The 16,302-nt window shown below is 38.4% G+C and overlaps 1 protein-coding gene across 4 annotated transcripts in view; it reads right to left on the reverse strand.

Annotated features, from left to right (window-relative positions):
- The window catches only part of ZEB2 (zinc finger E-box binding homeobox 2), a 132,738-nt gene that overhangs the window by 1,695 nt on the left and 114,741 nt on the right, over positions 1-16,302 (reverse strand). For all 4 annotated transcript variants that reach the window (XM_015110057.3, XM_015110053.3, XM_028830674.2 and 1 more), the window contains 6 exons: positions 15,800-15,988; positions 14,884-15,098; positions 12,164-12,272; positions 8,919-10,888; positions 7,035-7,215; positions 1-318 (listed from right to left, as the gene is read on the reverse strand). The exon at positions 1-318 is cut by the window's left edge and continues 1,695 nt beyond it. In XM_015110057.3, coding sequence (XP_014965543.2) covers positions 1-318; positions 7,035-7,215; positions 8,919-10,888; positions 12,164-12,272; positions 14,884-15,098; positions 15,800-15,988 — 2,982 coding nt within the window. The remainder of the gene's footprint in view (positions 319-7,034; positions 7,216-8,918; positions 10,889-12,163; positions 12,273-14,883; positions 15,099-15,799; positions 15,989-16,302) is intronic.

Raw genomic sequence — 16,302 nt, forward strand, 5'->3', positions numbered from 1 at the left:
TCTCCCTCTCCTCCGAGTCAGAGTACCCCTGAGGGGTAATGCTCTGCAAGTAAGCCCGGTTCATCAGCAGCTCGGTGGGTTCCAAGTGCCCTTTCTCGCGCGCCTCGCGCTCCGCAGCTTCCCGCTCCTCCGCCTCCCGCTTGCAGTAGGAATACCTGTGATTCATGTGCTGCGAGTACGAGCCCGAGTGTGAGAAGCGCTTGCCACATTTATCACACTGATAGGGCTTCTCGCCCGAGTGAAGCCTTGAGTGCTCGATAAGGTGGTGCTTGTGTTTAAACGCTTTCTTACAAATCTGACACTGATGTGGTCTTTTTCCTGGGAGAAAGAACAAGATGACAGGGTGATTAGTGTCTTTGCATGAAGTCTCTTTCCAATAATTTTGTACGCGAGTCCAGACTCAGGCATAAGCGCGTGTGCTTATGCCTGAAAGATCAACACACCCCGGTCTAATCGATGGAGAGTTAGGAAGATGCATTTCCATCCCACAATTTGGCTTTCTAATGCTTGCTGATGCAATGCAGTTAATAAACAAGAAGAACTTAGAAAGCTGCTGGAGGAAAATTCTCAGAGAGGAAGTTTTCCATTGCTAATTGTCTCATCTTAAAACTTGGAAAAATGTTCTATTCGACAAGACATTTCTAGTGATCTAGTACATATTTTCATCAGGTAATTCTCTTCCTTACATTTTTAAAACAAAGACTTGTACAAAAGTGATAAAGATGGCATCATCGCTAGCATTGGCATTTATATCCTCTGCTTGTTACATCATGAGATAGTTGCTTTGAAAGGGGATTTTAGGTCTTAAATGGGAGCAAACTGCCAAGTTAGGAGGGAGTGGAAGAAACAGAGGAAAGAGGATGTCAAGACTGTCTTATCAGTCATAGGATTCTAAGAATAAAAATCAGAGAAGAAATCATTAGAAAATACAAATTATAAGGGTGCATATCATGGAGGCTGAACTAATTCCAAATAGTGTTTTCCCCTCTAAAGTTTTCCATAAGATGTCAGCCACTTGTTGAGTGTTAAAATACTCTTCAGCTAGGGAATGCTGTATTTCCTTTGGCATTCCAGGCAGTTTCTAACCAGTGTTTGGAACTTAAAGCCAATGCCAAGCCTAAACACATCTGGTTGATTCCAGGCCACAAATAGCACTGGAATGCCTTCAACACCTTCCATAGCTGCCATACTTAAAAGTTTATTTCCAAAATAGAACTGACAAAAAAAAAAAATCATCAGCCTGATGCTCCAGAGTTAGTCAGAAATGTGTCATGTAGAGTGCCATGGATCACTGTGACATATATGAACTTGTGTCCTTTATTTCCTAATACAAACTTGCATTTCAGCAAATTAAATTAAAACCCAACAGATCCAACCCCATTTTCGTTTGCTAAGTGTCATGTTATAAGTTTAGGAACCCATTCTACACACTTTAGGTATTCAGTTATATGGTGATATAAAAATCTCAATCAGTAATTATATATTTTTAGATAATGTTATTGAATGCCTCCAGGGCATGCCACTATTCAGAAAAATGCTGTAGACTTCGATATGTTATTTCATTAATGGTCTTTATTTAACTGGAATGTCCACTAGAAATTTAGTGATGATAAATGTAGTAAGGTACAATATTAGAGTAGAAAGAAGTTATTTAACTTGGAAAAGTGGAAATCAGAAAGATATTTGTTGGTGACTACCATTTATACTGAAAATAAAGACAATTCTAATAACCTACTTCAAGGTAGCTGATACTCTGAAGAAAGCAAGTATAATTCAAACCACACAAGAACTATTCCTTAACTTTTGGAAAAGATGTTTTGAATGAGGTAAACTGGATAACAGAGAATCCCAATGGAGTGCCAAGAGTCTGCAAAGATAGCATGCTTTTCAATTTGGAAAGACACCGTGGGGGGAAGTTGATTTAAGAGGAAGCAGAAGTGTATTTGGGAAAAAGACAAGAGGTTTTGTCTCCCAGGAAACTTCATGTCATTATGTTATGAATTTGGTCTCTCTTGTGTGGACTTGGACCTTAAAGGAAAGGAAGCTATCAGGAGAAAGGATAAGATATTTCTAGTCGCAGCAGTTCATCCATAGGGGCAGGATGGTGCAGTGTTAAATGAATCTGATTATCTGGGTTCACATCCATCGTTTATGACAGGCTGTGCATTCTCAGGCATGTTAACTTCTCTCAGGATCGGTAGGTAAAAGGAAGATCATTTGGGGACCTAACTCCCAGACTGGGCATAAAGAATAAGGAAGACAACTTATATAAAGCGTTTAGCACAAGGATTGCACATAGTAGGCACTCAGGTAATGTTAGATCATTTTATTCTTATTCATTAATACATGTTCAATAATTTCTCAAGTTCTAAGCAGGACACATGCAGCAGGAGCAGAGTACATGGAAGTAGTAAATCTGAATAGAGAGAAGAGAAATTGTAGACGAAAATTTTCCTGATGCTCTGGTTGCTACAGCGTGCGTGGGCAAACTGTTCTACAACCTCTTTTGGATACTAACGTCTCATCAGCTCAGGAACACAAAAAGGTCAACTACTTAGCTGACTTCTGGGAGAGACTGTATGAATAATTTTGAATGAACATTACAGTTGATATGGCTTTCTTTTCCAAAGCAACAAAACACAGAGCAGTGTCAGAGAGAGAGCAAGCATTCTCTGTTACAGGTTTCCAGGCCTGTTAGCAATGCTTCGGGCATGCCCACTAAACTGCAGTCTGTCTTAGAGATACGCCTTGATTATAGGCATTCAATTTTCAGAGAACTCATTTGATAAGAAACAGTATGCTTATAATAGGCATATATTAATCCTGCAATATGAATTGACAATCTGAAAAAATAAAATGTTCGGTTATGATATCAAACAAAGGATAGAATCTTGGAGCAGGTGAGAGTTTTGACATATGCCTTATACTAAATAGTCTACTGATCTCCAGAAGTTTCAGTAGTAAGTATTTAATAAATTCAATTTAAATAGTAACTGACTTGGACATTCATCTCTTTTTAACTTGTTTTGTTGGTTTACCTGATTCAAATCAAGATGTCCTAGAATTAAGTTTCCACATGACCAAGATTCAGAACATCCAAATTGATACTGAGTGAATCAAACTTTCTTAGGGTAAATATTTTCTCTACTATCTAGATTTGTGATTCACCTGACAGCTAGAATGATAACTGAACTTAATAATAAATGAAAGGTTTGTGGTATGAAAAAAATTACCATATAACTGAGAAACAAAATTGACTGGTAAATTTATTTAAAACTTAGACTTATCTACTCAAAAGTAGAAACATTTGTATTACTTTTCTAAATAAGGTGGGTTTAAAAAGCACCTACCATGACGTCTCAACAGAGAAAGCACTCAATAAAGGTCAGATTTAAATTTTAGTAGAATACAAACGAGTTCTTGACAGTGCCTAACAGGAGTTTCAGAGTTTTTAATTTCACAGTCCTTGTTTGTGACAATTAATTCTGTTGAAGTCAACATCTATATAGTGTTTCCCTCCTCTGTCCTGGTCCCAGGTCCCAGGAAAAGCAAGCAAGCAACAAGCCATTGGTAAGAAAAATGAAGCATGATGACTTTGGTATCTGCCTAGGAAATAAATTGAGGCAAAAAAAAGCACTGGGTCCCAAGAATAAGTAGCTCATGATTTCCTTCTTAAGTTAAATGATTTTATATGTAAAATTGTAGACAGATATCACAAACACACTTTACCAAGGACACATTCATAATCAATGCATAATGAAATGATGATTCAATTTTATTTCCCAACCTTAGAATCAATCAGTCCCAAGACAATTATCACTTAAAATTTTCATCTTACTGCATTCTCAAAATATTACTAGTGCTTAATGTAAACAAATGAAAGGCTAGTGGGATAGGAACTATCCCACATGTTCAACTGGGATAGGAACATGGACTAAATTTCCACATATATCACATCGATAGAAAATTCATGAAGAACTTGATTTGAATAGAACCTAATACACTGACAGTAGTAATGTCATGAGATGTTTGATCAAGTGACCAAAAAGTTAACACGCTGGAAACTTGACAAGTTGGAAAGCCAACAGGAAGATAATTAATCACAAGTTTAGAGAAACCATTGAATGATTAGCATCTTGTTGCTAGGCAATGTGTCCAGGCAGCAGCTCTCACATCTTGAAGGAGCAGAATATATTATTTTTACTTTAAAAAATAAAGTTATTTATTTATTTATTTATTTATTTATTTTTTTGAGACAGAGTCTCACACTGTTGGCCAAGTTGGAGTATAGTGGCGTTATCTTGGCTCACTGCAAACTCCACCTTCTGGGTTCAAGCGATTCTCCTGTCTCAGCCTCCCGAGTAGCTGGGATTACAGGCATGTGCCACCACACCCAGCTAATTTTGTATTTTTAGTATTTTAGTTTCTCCATGTTGGTCAGGCTGGTCTCGAACTCCTGCTCTCAGGTGATCCACCTGCCTCTGCCTCCAAAAGTGCTGGGATTACAGGCGTGAGTCACCACATCAGGCCTGAAGTTTATTTTTCAAATAAATTATGCATATTTGTGTTTGTCAACTTTTGGGCCTCTCAACTATCTACAGACCTATGAAAGTTAAAATTCTCTAATTTATAAGAAGTAAATATATTGACTGGATGTCAATGTGTATGATAGCCCTCACTAAAATAAAAGTTGTACACTCACCGTGTAGTAAATCATAGAGTTTGCATATGGTCATATAATAAAACCAATCAGAGAGGGAAAGATGCCTTCAATGATGTGCCTATTGTAGCTGAATAATGGAATACAAAATATATGTGAGGTTGATTAAAATATTAAAATTAAACTAAAATTTAGGTATGAAAATATCTTTACTTTGTAAATGCTTAAGTAGCACTTAGTACTAAAGAAAATATCTATGCTAAAAGAAAATTTTGATATTTCAAACATTGAATTACACAACACAAGTATAAAAACTGTTTGGATTTAGATTGGGTTGTCTTTAAGGTGTCATTAAACTTTTAAAATAATAACAATGACTATCAGACAGCTAAAGAAAAAGAAAACTGTATTGGTTGGAGTAAGAACCCTCTTATTTATCAGCCTTGTTCTTTTCACAAAACCCTCCCCACACGCTCAGGCTGATGCTGGTCACTTGCGCTGCCTCCAGCACGTGCCCAGTGAGGAATAATGGCCAATGATGAGTACAAGTGCTTCCCAAAGACAGTTTTCAGTGACAGGAAAGAGTGCCACGTGTCTAGGCAATCAACATATGACAGGAAGTATTCACTTTCCCTTCGCCTTTTTTTTTTTTTTGAGATAGAGTCTCACTCTGTTGCTCAGGCTGGAGTGCAGTGGCACAATCACGGCTCACTGCAGCCTCCACCTCTTGGGCTCAAGCCATCCTCCTACCTCAGCCTCCCAAGCAACTGGGACTATAGGCTTGAGCCACCATGTCCAGCTAATTTTTAACAAATAGTTTGTAGACTCAAGGTGTCGCTATGTTGTGCAGGCTGGTCTCAAACTCTTGGGCTCAAGCAGTCTTCCTGCCTCGGTCTCTCAAAGTGCTGGGATTACAGGTGTGAGCTGCTGCACCTGGCTCACATTCCCTTTTCTGTCTTCTTTCTTTTTCTTCTGTGCCTCTTCATCACTTTTCCCCAAAAAAGCTTTTCCCCCCAAAGTGTTCGGTTAATTTTTTTCCTCTATATTGAAATGTTTGATACTAGGCTTCCTGGTTTAGAATGAGTTGTTTTCCTATACTCCCCTATTTTTTTCATTTCCTCTTGCCAATATTTTGATTGAGATCCTACACTTTTTTTCCCCCAATCCAGGGCTAATAGAACATGCCAAATTTCTAGTGGAGAAGAGTTGGAGATGGGCTAGACGCGGGGATGAGGTTCAGCTACCCTGTTGTTCAGGGAGGTGGGGATGGAGCCGGGGAGGAAACGCAAGTGGAGCTCGACCACAGAGCTGCAGATCTTGGGTTGTGGGAAGTAATATTAAATGACGTTATGGTCCTTCATCTTTCTTTTCAAAAATTAACCCACTATCTCTCTACTCATAGTGAAGAATTAGGTTGTTTTCTTGTCAACTCTTTGTAATTGCTGCTAATTAGTAATGCATGACTTGGAAATATACTAATTAAAATTTAGAAAGTTTGATTTCAGTCTTCCAAATATAGGTGGTTTCAAGTAGCTCATCTGATCTATTACTTTTCTTTTATGACACTAATGCTTTTAGTTCTTTCAAAATGTGGCTAATTCGCGATGGCTCAAGCCTGTAATCCCAGCACTTTGGGAGGCCGAGACGGGCGGATCACAAGGTCAGGAGATCGAGACCATCCTGGCTGACACGGTGAAACCCCGTCTCTACTAAAAAATACAAAAACTTAGCCGGGCGAGGTGGCAGGCGCCTGTAGTCCCAGCTACTCGGGAGGCTGAGGCGGGAGAATGGCGTAAACCCGGGAGGCGGAGCTTGCAGTGAGCTGAGATCTGGCCACTACACTCCAGCCTGGGCAACAGCGCGAGACTCCGTCTCAAAAAAAAAAAAAAAAAAAAAAAAAAAAAAATGTGGCTAATTAAAAAAAACAAACAAACAAAATTACCCCTAAATTATGGCTTTCTTGGTGTTTTGGATGATGAAACTAATGTATTATTGTCTGAATTTCTTATTAGATTTTTACATATCTAGGTTCATCTTAAGCTCTGAAACTTAAGAATTTGAAGATATTTTCAATAACTGATTGTGTAGAGCCATTTCATTGCCTTGGCCATCTGACTGTCCCTTTGACATGATTTCCAAATTTGGTTTACAGAATAACTGGAAAGATATTAAGACAAGCACACTCATAAATACATGAATGATCCAATAAACAGGCAACAAAAAAGTCCTCCCGAGCTCGGCAAAAGCATTATTTCTTCCTTGTTGAAGGTATCAGCATATGTTACATCTTATGTTGCACAAGTGTGCTCATTAAATATTATGAAATGTACAGCAGGCCGGGAAGCTCTAATCAGCTAGGCAAAGTCACTCATACCTGTGTGTTCGTATTTATGTCGCAGAAGGGAACTGCTTTTCTGGAATGTCTTGTCACATAAGTCACATGCATACATGCCACTCTCTGTCTTCTTGATCTTCTTGCGAGACAGACAGGAGTCGGAGTCTGTCATGTCATCTAGGCCTGACATGTAGTCTTGTGCTCCATCAAGCAATTCTCCCTGTGATAGAATCACACAGTTCAATACAGTGACTTCTCTTTGTGCTTACACCAAACAACTTTGTATAGGCTGACATTTGGAGAACCTCAAAAGTGCTTGCTACTAATCGATCTAGTTAAACAATTTCCTTTTCCATGAACAATATATGAGGTCTCACACTGCAACAAAAATATAAACTTCTCTGCTCTGGAAGGTAGAGCTCTTTGTTTTTCAAGGACAGAAAACGGTCAACTCTGAAGGTGAGAGAAACAAATTTTTCTAAAATCCTTCATTTGCTTTATACCTAGAAATACCCGTAAATGAAAATTTAACATTGAAATTTGTGTATTTTCCAGTGTGCTTAACTCTAGAAATGATCTGTAGCTGTAGAAACCCGATTTTAATTGAATTTTATATTTAGGTACAAAATGTTATTATTATGCAATCTATTTAAATGTATGTCTACCAACCAAAGGCCTCAAGCTATATTTTTATATTTAATTTTCTAATTTGAAATAGGGAATATTAATAACACTTTTTATCAATGTTCTATGTTAAAACAGCCTTCAGCATTGAACAATAATGAATGTGGATCAGTAAATTATTAAATTTCTTGATATTTATTTTGTCTTGATCCAAAGGAGTGCAAACGTGCATGATAACATACATTTCCATTTGCTAGCCCACAGTTCAGTTTTCTTAGACTATGTTTGCACTAATTAATATTAGAGAAGATTAAATAGGCTTAAATACATTTACAAAGAGGGCAGATGTACTGTAAATTAGAATACTGGAACAGCTGTTACAGAGGTGGACGGCTACTTATGCTCCTATTTTGCAAACAAAGATCATATGCTGCATAATGTTAAAATATACCTGCTTTCCTATTTGATAAAGCATAATTATTAACTACTTTGAAGATTTGGTAAGAGGTCATGTGAAATATGGAAGACATTTTAAAAAATACTCTTCAAAATAAACCATTCTGTGTAAAACAAAAGTATCTATTAAAATGTGTATATGTATTATTGCAAGTTGTGCACATCTTTACATTTATTTATTTATTTATTTATTTATTTATTTGAGATAGAGTCTTGCTCTGTCTCTCAGGCTGGAGTGCTGTGGCACGATCTCTGCTCAACGCAACCTTAGCCTCCTGGGTTCCAGTCATTCTTCTGCTTCAGCCTCCCAAGTAGCTAGGATTACAGGCATCCACCACTACACCCAGCTGATTTTTATATTTTTAGGACAGATGGTGTTTTACCATGTGGGCGAGGTTGGTCTCAAACTCCTGACCTCAAGTGATCCACCCTCGTTGGCCTCTGAAAGTGCTGGGATTACAGGCATGAGTCATCACACCTGTCCTGTGCACATCTTTAAAAGCACGTGACAGTTATAAACTTTAACTTCTAGCACCTAGGTAAGTCCTACCAAATACTGTCACCAATGTGTAATTCTAAAAGCAGATGAGTCCATCTAAATCAATCTCAAAATAAATATTAATTTCTTCTTTATCCCTTTTGTTTTTAAAGCAAATGTGCTTAGAGTACAGTGATTCACTGTTTCATCCATTTTTCTAGCTCACTGACGGTTTTAGGTTCATGTTAAAGCAAACTCTTCCGTTTCTGCTGAGTTTTTTTCACTAAGATTTTTTCCTACATGCCCATAATCAGTATAATTACCATCTCTTTTCTTCAGAGCAGAAAAAGCATTTGTCTCTTTACCTGAAATCCTTGTTTCCGCTGGTACTTTCTCCTTTGCTGCATATCAGCAAAAGTAGCTGCTCCAGTTGGGTAGGTGTAGGCCATATGTGGTAGGAAGCTCATCTGATCCAGTCCTGGGTATGGTCGTAGCCCAGGAATACTGGTCTGGACTGGTGGCATGAAAGTAGCAGGGGGAAATGCGCTTTGAGGTGGAAGAGCTGTGTATAAAGGTTTGGCACTAAATGGGTTCATGCCGAACACTGGGTTAGTGCTTTTGTTGTCCAGATTATTTGAATTTGAAAATTCCTTCTTGATAAAAGTCAAGTTCAGAGGCTCATCTGAGTTTTCAGATGAGGAAGAAACACTATTATGGTCTAAACTGATGCTACTAGCTTTTGTTTTGTTCTTTGTGGCTATAATACTTTTGGGTTCTTTCATTTGTTTTGGTAATGACAAGTCTAAAGGCTCAGCCTGGAGCTCCTCAGAAGAGAAGCTGTTTGGAGTGTATGAACTACTGTGGGAGTTTTTAGAAGATGTGGAAGAAAGATTTAAGGGAGAAGGAGTATTACTCCTGGAGTGGTCCAATTTTTCAACTGGTTTAATATTGGCAAAATGGGAAGGTTTGGTTAGCCTGAGAGGAGGATCACAATTCGTAACACTGTTGTGGAGTTCTGCTATAGATGGTGATGTTATGGAGTCCATAGGTTTTACGGGAGACCTGGGTAATAAAGAGTCTTTTGTGGGAGGGTTACTGTTGGGAGCTAACGGCTTGGAGCTTCTTTCCAGGGATGGGGACCTGGAATTTGAGTACTGGTACACTTTCCGTTGCTCAAACCATTCCTTCACAAATTCCTGAGGAAGGCCCACAGCAATGGAAATTTTCAGCAGTTCATCGGAGTTGGGCTCCATGTTCATAGCATAGTATGCTTTGAGTACAGACATGTGGTCCTTGTATGGGTTGATGGGGCTTGTCATTCCTTTCTCAGAAAGTACAGATGACAAGAGGAGGGCTTTATTATCAACAAAAACTCCGGCTTTGTTGGGGACTATGTTTTCATGAGGCTGCAGGACCGCCTTGATCTCTTCATTCATCTTACAAAGGTAACGTTCATGCTGATGCAAAGGGATGGGGCCAGGAAAACTTTCTTTACAGAACTGGCATGAAAATGGAGTGGATATGTTGTGGTTCTCAATCATTTTGTCATCGGTGACCAAATCTATTAAAGTACGTAGCTTCTCTTTCTTTATATTACTGATCTGTCTCCTTGAGTCAGTCGTCAAGCTCTGGAGGCAAGCTTTGGCTTCATTGACTTTTTCTAACGTATAGTCAATAATACTTTTAGTGGCACCATTATGACTCACCACCGGAAGACCGACAGGCGGAATATTAGGAGAAGTAACTCCTTGTTCCTCAGGTTGAGAGCATGGATCCTTCATGTGATAACCTTTCAACTTTGAAATTTCTTCAGCCTTGCAGTCCATTTTTTGCCTGGAAACAGTATTGTCCACAATCTGTAGAACCTTTTGTACCTCACTTAAATTACTATTCATGGTGGGAAATCCAAGTAAAGGGGCTTCCATCCCTACACCTAAGTGCTGCATTGGACTCTGAGCAGATGGATGAACTCCTAAAGGGCTGGTGGCTCCAAGCCCACCATTCATAAAGGGACTAGTGCCACTAAACCCGTGTGTAGCCATAAGAACTTTATAGTCATTGAAGTCTAGTGGTTCTGTTTTAATTTTAAGTAAGCCTGTCTGTTCAGACATACTAAGTGGTTTTCCATTCTCCAACTTGTTTCTTAACTGGGTAATGGCTGAATTAGTAGGAGAAGAAGAAACAGAATTAGGGGAAGAACCCGTCTTGATATTGTTTCTCATTCGGCCATTTACAGAGATTAAACCAATACATTTCTTGCTGCTGATGTGCGAACTGTAGGAACCAGAATGGGAGAAACGTTTCTTGCAGTTTGGGCACTCGTAAGGTTTTTCACCTAAAATGATAATTAAAATTAACGTTACATTTCCTTGATTAGGTAACAATTGCAGTTGTCTACCAAGACAAGAATCTGTGAAACCAAATGAAAGGAACACAATGAGGTACCTCTACATTCTAGGTACTTAGATTAGAATTATGTAACCATAACTGTTTCTGGGCTTTATCTACCCTGGGAGGACATAATCCAAGATGTTCACAGTGGAAGGTAAGGGCTATCTATGACTTTTTCGGCTGAGATCCCAAATCTTGTCTTGCCATCGGCAGCCTCGTATTTATTTATTTATTTATTTATTTTATTTTTTATTTTTTATTTTTTTTTTTTTTGAGACGGAGTCTCGCTCTGTCGCCCAGGCTGGAGTGCAGTGGCCTGATCTCAGCTCACTGCAAGCTCCGCCTCCCGGGTTCACGCCATTCTCCTGCCTCAGCCTCCCGAGTAGCTGGGACCACAGGCGCCCGCCAGCTCGCCCGGCTAGTTTTTTGTATTTTTTAGTAGAGACGGGGTTTCACTGTGTTAGCCAGGATGTTCTCGATCTCCTGACCTTGTGATCCACCCGTCTCGGCCTCCCAAAGTGCTGGGATTACAGGCTTGAGCCACCGCGCCCGGCCCAGCCTCGTATTTAAACAGAGTGTCAGATTAATGTGTGGTCAATAGCACAATAAAGATGTCACGGTATTTAAAGGGAAGTGTAGCCATGGCCTTAATCAACTTTGTGGAGATTCCATTGATTCTACCAATCCAACCAGTCCTTTGAATAGCATCCAATTTGATAATAAAATGCTTGGCAGAGCTATCAAACTGGTTATAAAGAGGAAATCTCAGTGGTAGGATTCTGTTCTGTGATCCATGCCCCTCAGGAATCAGGGAATATTTATCATACATAGCTCTTATCCAAAATTCTTCACCCTTGTTTTTCATGGTGAGGTCTCAAAAATTAATATCCTTCAGAATTTGCCAGTTGACTTTCCTCAGTTCAAGAATATTTATTCTGGAGAAGCAGTTTTAAAAGGACAAAAAGGAGCCTCTAGATTTTATAATAAATCAAAGCATTTGTAATTTTTAAGATGTGTAAGCATTCTGCTTCTTTTTATAAGACAGTGCTACTGGTGGTACCCTAAGTCTCATGAAGACAAATCAGGCACACAGAGTTGATGAAATAAATGGATAGGTCCAAAAAGCTACAGATAGGACTGTGTAAATTTTAAACAATCTTTTAAAACTCCCCTAATTAAGTAAAATGCAAATGTGAGCTCCAGCACCTCTGCTACTCACCACTGTGAATTCGCAGGTGTTCTTTCAGATGGTGTTTATATTTGAAGGCCTTGCCGCACTCTGTGCATTTGAACTTGCGATTACCTGCTCCTTGGGTTAGCATTTGGTGCTATAAAAGGAGAAAGACTGACATCAGTTTTGTGCAGGAGGAACAAAGAAAATTTGTTATGAATATTTTTAAAAGGCCTCTATTTTTCAGACAGGCCAAAAGGTTTGAGTGCATGCTTATTTATCTGCTCAGTCTTTCAGAGTTGCAATAAAAGCGATAATGTTGGTAATAAAATTGGAACAAATAAAAAAAAGTGCTTTCACATGCGCATCCAACACTCGTTTTAGAATTATTTCTGTAGTGTCTTTTCCAAAATGATTCTTTGAACCTTCGGGGACGAGGAAGTATAACTGTAAAGATATTTGTTGTTTTTTGTGTTTACTACAAATTCTAAAATATGAACATTCTCTGCTAGAATGTCACAATTCTGTCAAGAAAAAAATATTTTCCTGAAAATTCTGAATAGTCTCAAAAAAACCACCCCCCACACAACAAATGCTATCAATTTTTTTGTATCAGCATAAAAGTATATCTTATACTGAAGCAATCTAAAATGTAAAAAAGAAAAAAAAAACCCAATCCCAAACCAAAAACACACAAACAAAAAAACCTTGACTATAAGTATTTCATTACATGATGAGCATGTTTAAATATCCTATTCATTGTGCTAGTAGCAAATAGAAGCCTAGTTTTTCCTGAGGTGTCGCATATCAGATTTGATTCATTATCAAATGTAAGAGACAACATCTTGGGTTATTACTGCTTGAGCAGTTTTATCACAGACCAGTAGGAAAGACTTCAACGACTTTTCATTTTCCTTTTTAGTAGTGTGCAAGGGAGTAGGGACAAAAAAGGAAAAAAAAGTTTGCTGAAAAGACAAGTTAAAAGCAGCAAAGATATAATCAAACACAGCTGACCTTTTTGAACAAGGGGAAAAAAGCAGTGTGACTTAGAATTCTGGAAAAAAAAAATGCAGTCATCCACTCTGGATGCTCAAGGTAGGAGGTCAGCCTTTTTCTAGCAGCAATGACACAAAAGCCTTTTGCAAAAAGACAGCAAGAAACGGTATGACAACTGCTAGGGTGTGCTGAATCTTCCCACATTCCTAGTGAGACAGATGGTGTTACATGGGACACAGGGAGGTTTGTTCAAACAGCAGCAACCTTCAAAGATCAAGCAGAGCCCAGCCCGCCGAGCGCCATTGAGGGACCAGCGCTCATATGTTGCTGAGTTGCATAAACAAACAGCAACAGCTGCTTTGTCTCCCCCCACAGCCCTCAGAGGACTACTATAAACTTTAGTTGTGCCACTGTTAATATGATACAATCATTTTAATTTACTAATTGTAAATGCCATGAGCAAATGAGGGGACTTTTCAACACCAAAGCTACCATTCATAATGCGCCAACACAATCACACTTCTGCATGTGAAATTTAAAGCGGTTATGCTAGATAAATATCTAGGCACTTTTTTTTTCCTAGAGTTTTTGTGCATATAAGCAAGGGGAGATAAACTGTTACATAAGTGCAACCATGCAAGAATATTTTTTATAACTCATCTTTGAAAAGTATTCAGGTGACAAGCCCAATCAGACATAAATGGAATAATTTATATGAGCTGTTCTCCTAAAATAGTAAAATTCCATAATCTAGTATTATCACCATTATTGACTGTGTTTGCTTATTCTCACTTTCCTTATTCAAAGAAAATGAAGGTTATAAGGAAAAACTAAGAATTTTGAATACAATATCATGTTCAATAATTTTAAAAACAGACATGGTGTCAAGACTTAAATTAAGTGATTCCGGATCTGTAGGGCCAGTTATTGTGACTTAAGGCACACCACTTCTGTCCATGCAAACATATCATAATATCAATTTGCAGAGTCAATCCTCCCAGGGGGACAGAGGAGTTTTGCTGTAACATTTAAGGAACACTGTGAATCAATCCTATTCAGTTGTTTTAAAGATTTAAGAAGCTATACTTAACTGTTAAAGACAGAGTTTTTATTTTTGAGACAAGTAAGCAAAAAGAGGGGGAGTAATTCTAACATTTAGCTACACATATGTATATTAAGAAGGGATCTTTTTAATGTACATCCAATATTTTAGTACTAATCCCATTTATTACATATATATACACACAGATAATACATGTCTTTTTGATTTTCCTTAAAACACTTAATTAGATTTCATAAACTAGTAGCAGCTTGTAAAAATACTCTAAGTAATTGAAGGTGTTATATGAAAAATGAAAGAAATACGCACTTCTTTTACTATGACTTAGATCCTATATGAAAAGAAAATTTCTAAGTAAAACGAGGTGAAAAATGGAATTAAAATTGCTGAGATGTTTAATAATGTATAATTAAAATGCTACAATTTCATTCACTTTTTGTGGAACATAAAAATGAAACTAAAGTCAAGTTAAAGTGCAAATAAAATTTCTAAATTAGAAATTAACACACTCATTCGATCGTGAACATAAGACTATTAAATCATATTAGAAGAGACCATCAAAAAATCATTTAGACCTCAATTAAAGCTATTACCATTAAAAGATCTGCATCTTCAAAATGCCATGAAAAATTAATAATGATTGCCAATCAAAGCAATATCGTTTCTCTAAGGGGTTATTATAGAAAGAAATCACTTAAAACCATCCCCCCACCTGATCTGTCCCTGGCTTGTGCGTCACCATATGCCGCTCGAGCTGGGTGCGGTAGGCAAACGTGTAGCTACAGAGAGGGCAGGAAAAGTTCTCTTCATTCTTCTCGTGGCGGTACTTGATGTGCTCCTTCAGTGATGTCAAGCGCTTGTAGCCCCGGTCGCAGTAGGGGCAGGTCAGCAGTTGGGCAAAAGCATCTGGAGTTCCAGGTGGCAGGTCTGTAGCCGAGAGACAGAGAGAGAGAGAGGCAGGCCAAAAGGTCAGTAAATCAATGGCAGCTAATGGGCTGACTGCCCAGGATGGTATGACAGGAATCACTGCAATCTGCTCCACAGAGTGCCATCATTGCGCCCGGCCCCTCGCACACCAGTCCCCTCGCACACCCAGGGCAGGCTTGTAGGAATCAGCTCACACTGCGCTCGAAAATTAATTAATTACTTCAGCTTTTTTTTTGAGGGGGGGGCACTTAAACAACTGATAAATGAGGAAATTCTCTTTAGGTGACTGACAGTTCCTATGAAACCTGTAGCCACAGATTACTCAGGAACTTACAGCATAAAGGGGCGTTTCAGGTGTCGGTCGTGGAGAAGAACAAAAGGTGAGGGAGGGTCGGTCTGAACTTTTTTTTTCCTCAAAAGTAAAATATTTCAGAAAGATAGGAATACATTTAGATATTTTTATCTCTTAGAAATGGGCTCTAATTGTTCTTGTTCTTTATTGGATGTACAAATGACACAAATTTGCTGACAAAAAAATTTCACAATACCCTAAAATTACAGTTCTAATCTTTGCTCATGAAATTCCATGCCTCTGCAGCTGTTCTTCAAATTTTAAGGTAAACACCCAGGCATGTAGTGCATTTGTAATTGTAACAGCTGCAGAGGTCAGTGTAGTGGCTAAAAATGATTTACAGCCTCACCATTTTCTTCTTGCCCATTGGCCTCTGGCGTGCCAAGGCGAGACAGCTCCTCAGGGGCTTCTGGGTAAATAATGGCTGTGTCACTGCGCTGAAGGTACTCCTCGATGCTGACTGCATGACCATCGCGTTCCTCCAGTTTTCTTTTGGCAAAGTATTCCTCAAAATCTGATGTGCAATTTGCATTCTTCACTGAAATCATAAAAGGAGAAGAAATGTCTTTTCCGGGCCTTCTTCCTAGGAGCCCAAGTCCATCTCCATCCTAGCCAGTGAGAAATACTGACTTGCAATAGACTACGAAACCTAGTTTATTTGTAAGAAGTGTTGAAGATGACCAGTTATTGACTGAATGTTTATTCTTGTAATATATGCAAGAAGTGGGGGGGGGGCACTTTCCTTCAATTAAATACGCACATTTTATTTTATTTTTTTTCTTCCTGGAATATTAGTCTCTATACATTCTTACAAAGAATGAAAGAAATTTAAAATGTTTTACATAAAATTTT

The sequence above is a fragment of the Macaca mulatta genome, chromosome 12 (assembly GCF_049350105.2).
Source record: "Macaca mulatta isolate MMU2019108-1 chromosome 12, T2T-MMU8v2.0, whole genome shotgun sequence".
In the NCBI taxonomy this organism is placed as follows: Eukaryota; Metazoa; Chordata; class Mammalia; order Primates; family Cercopithecidae; genus Macaca; species Macaca mulatta.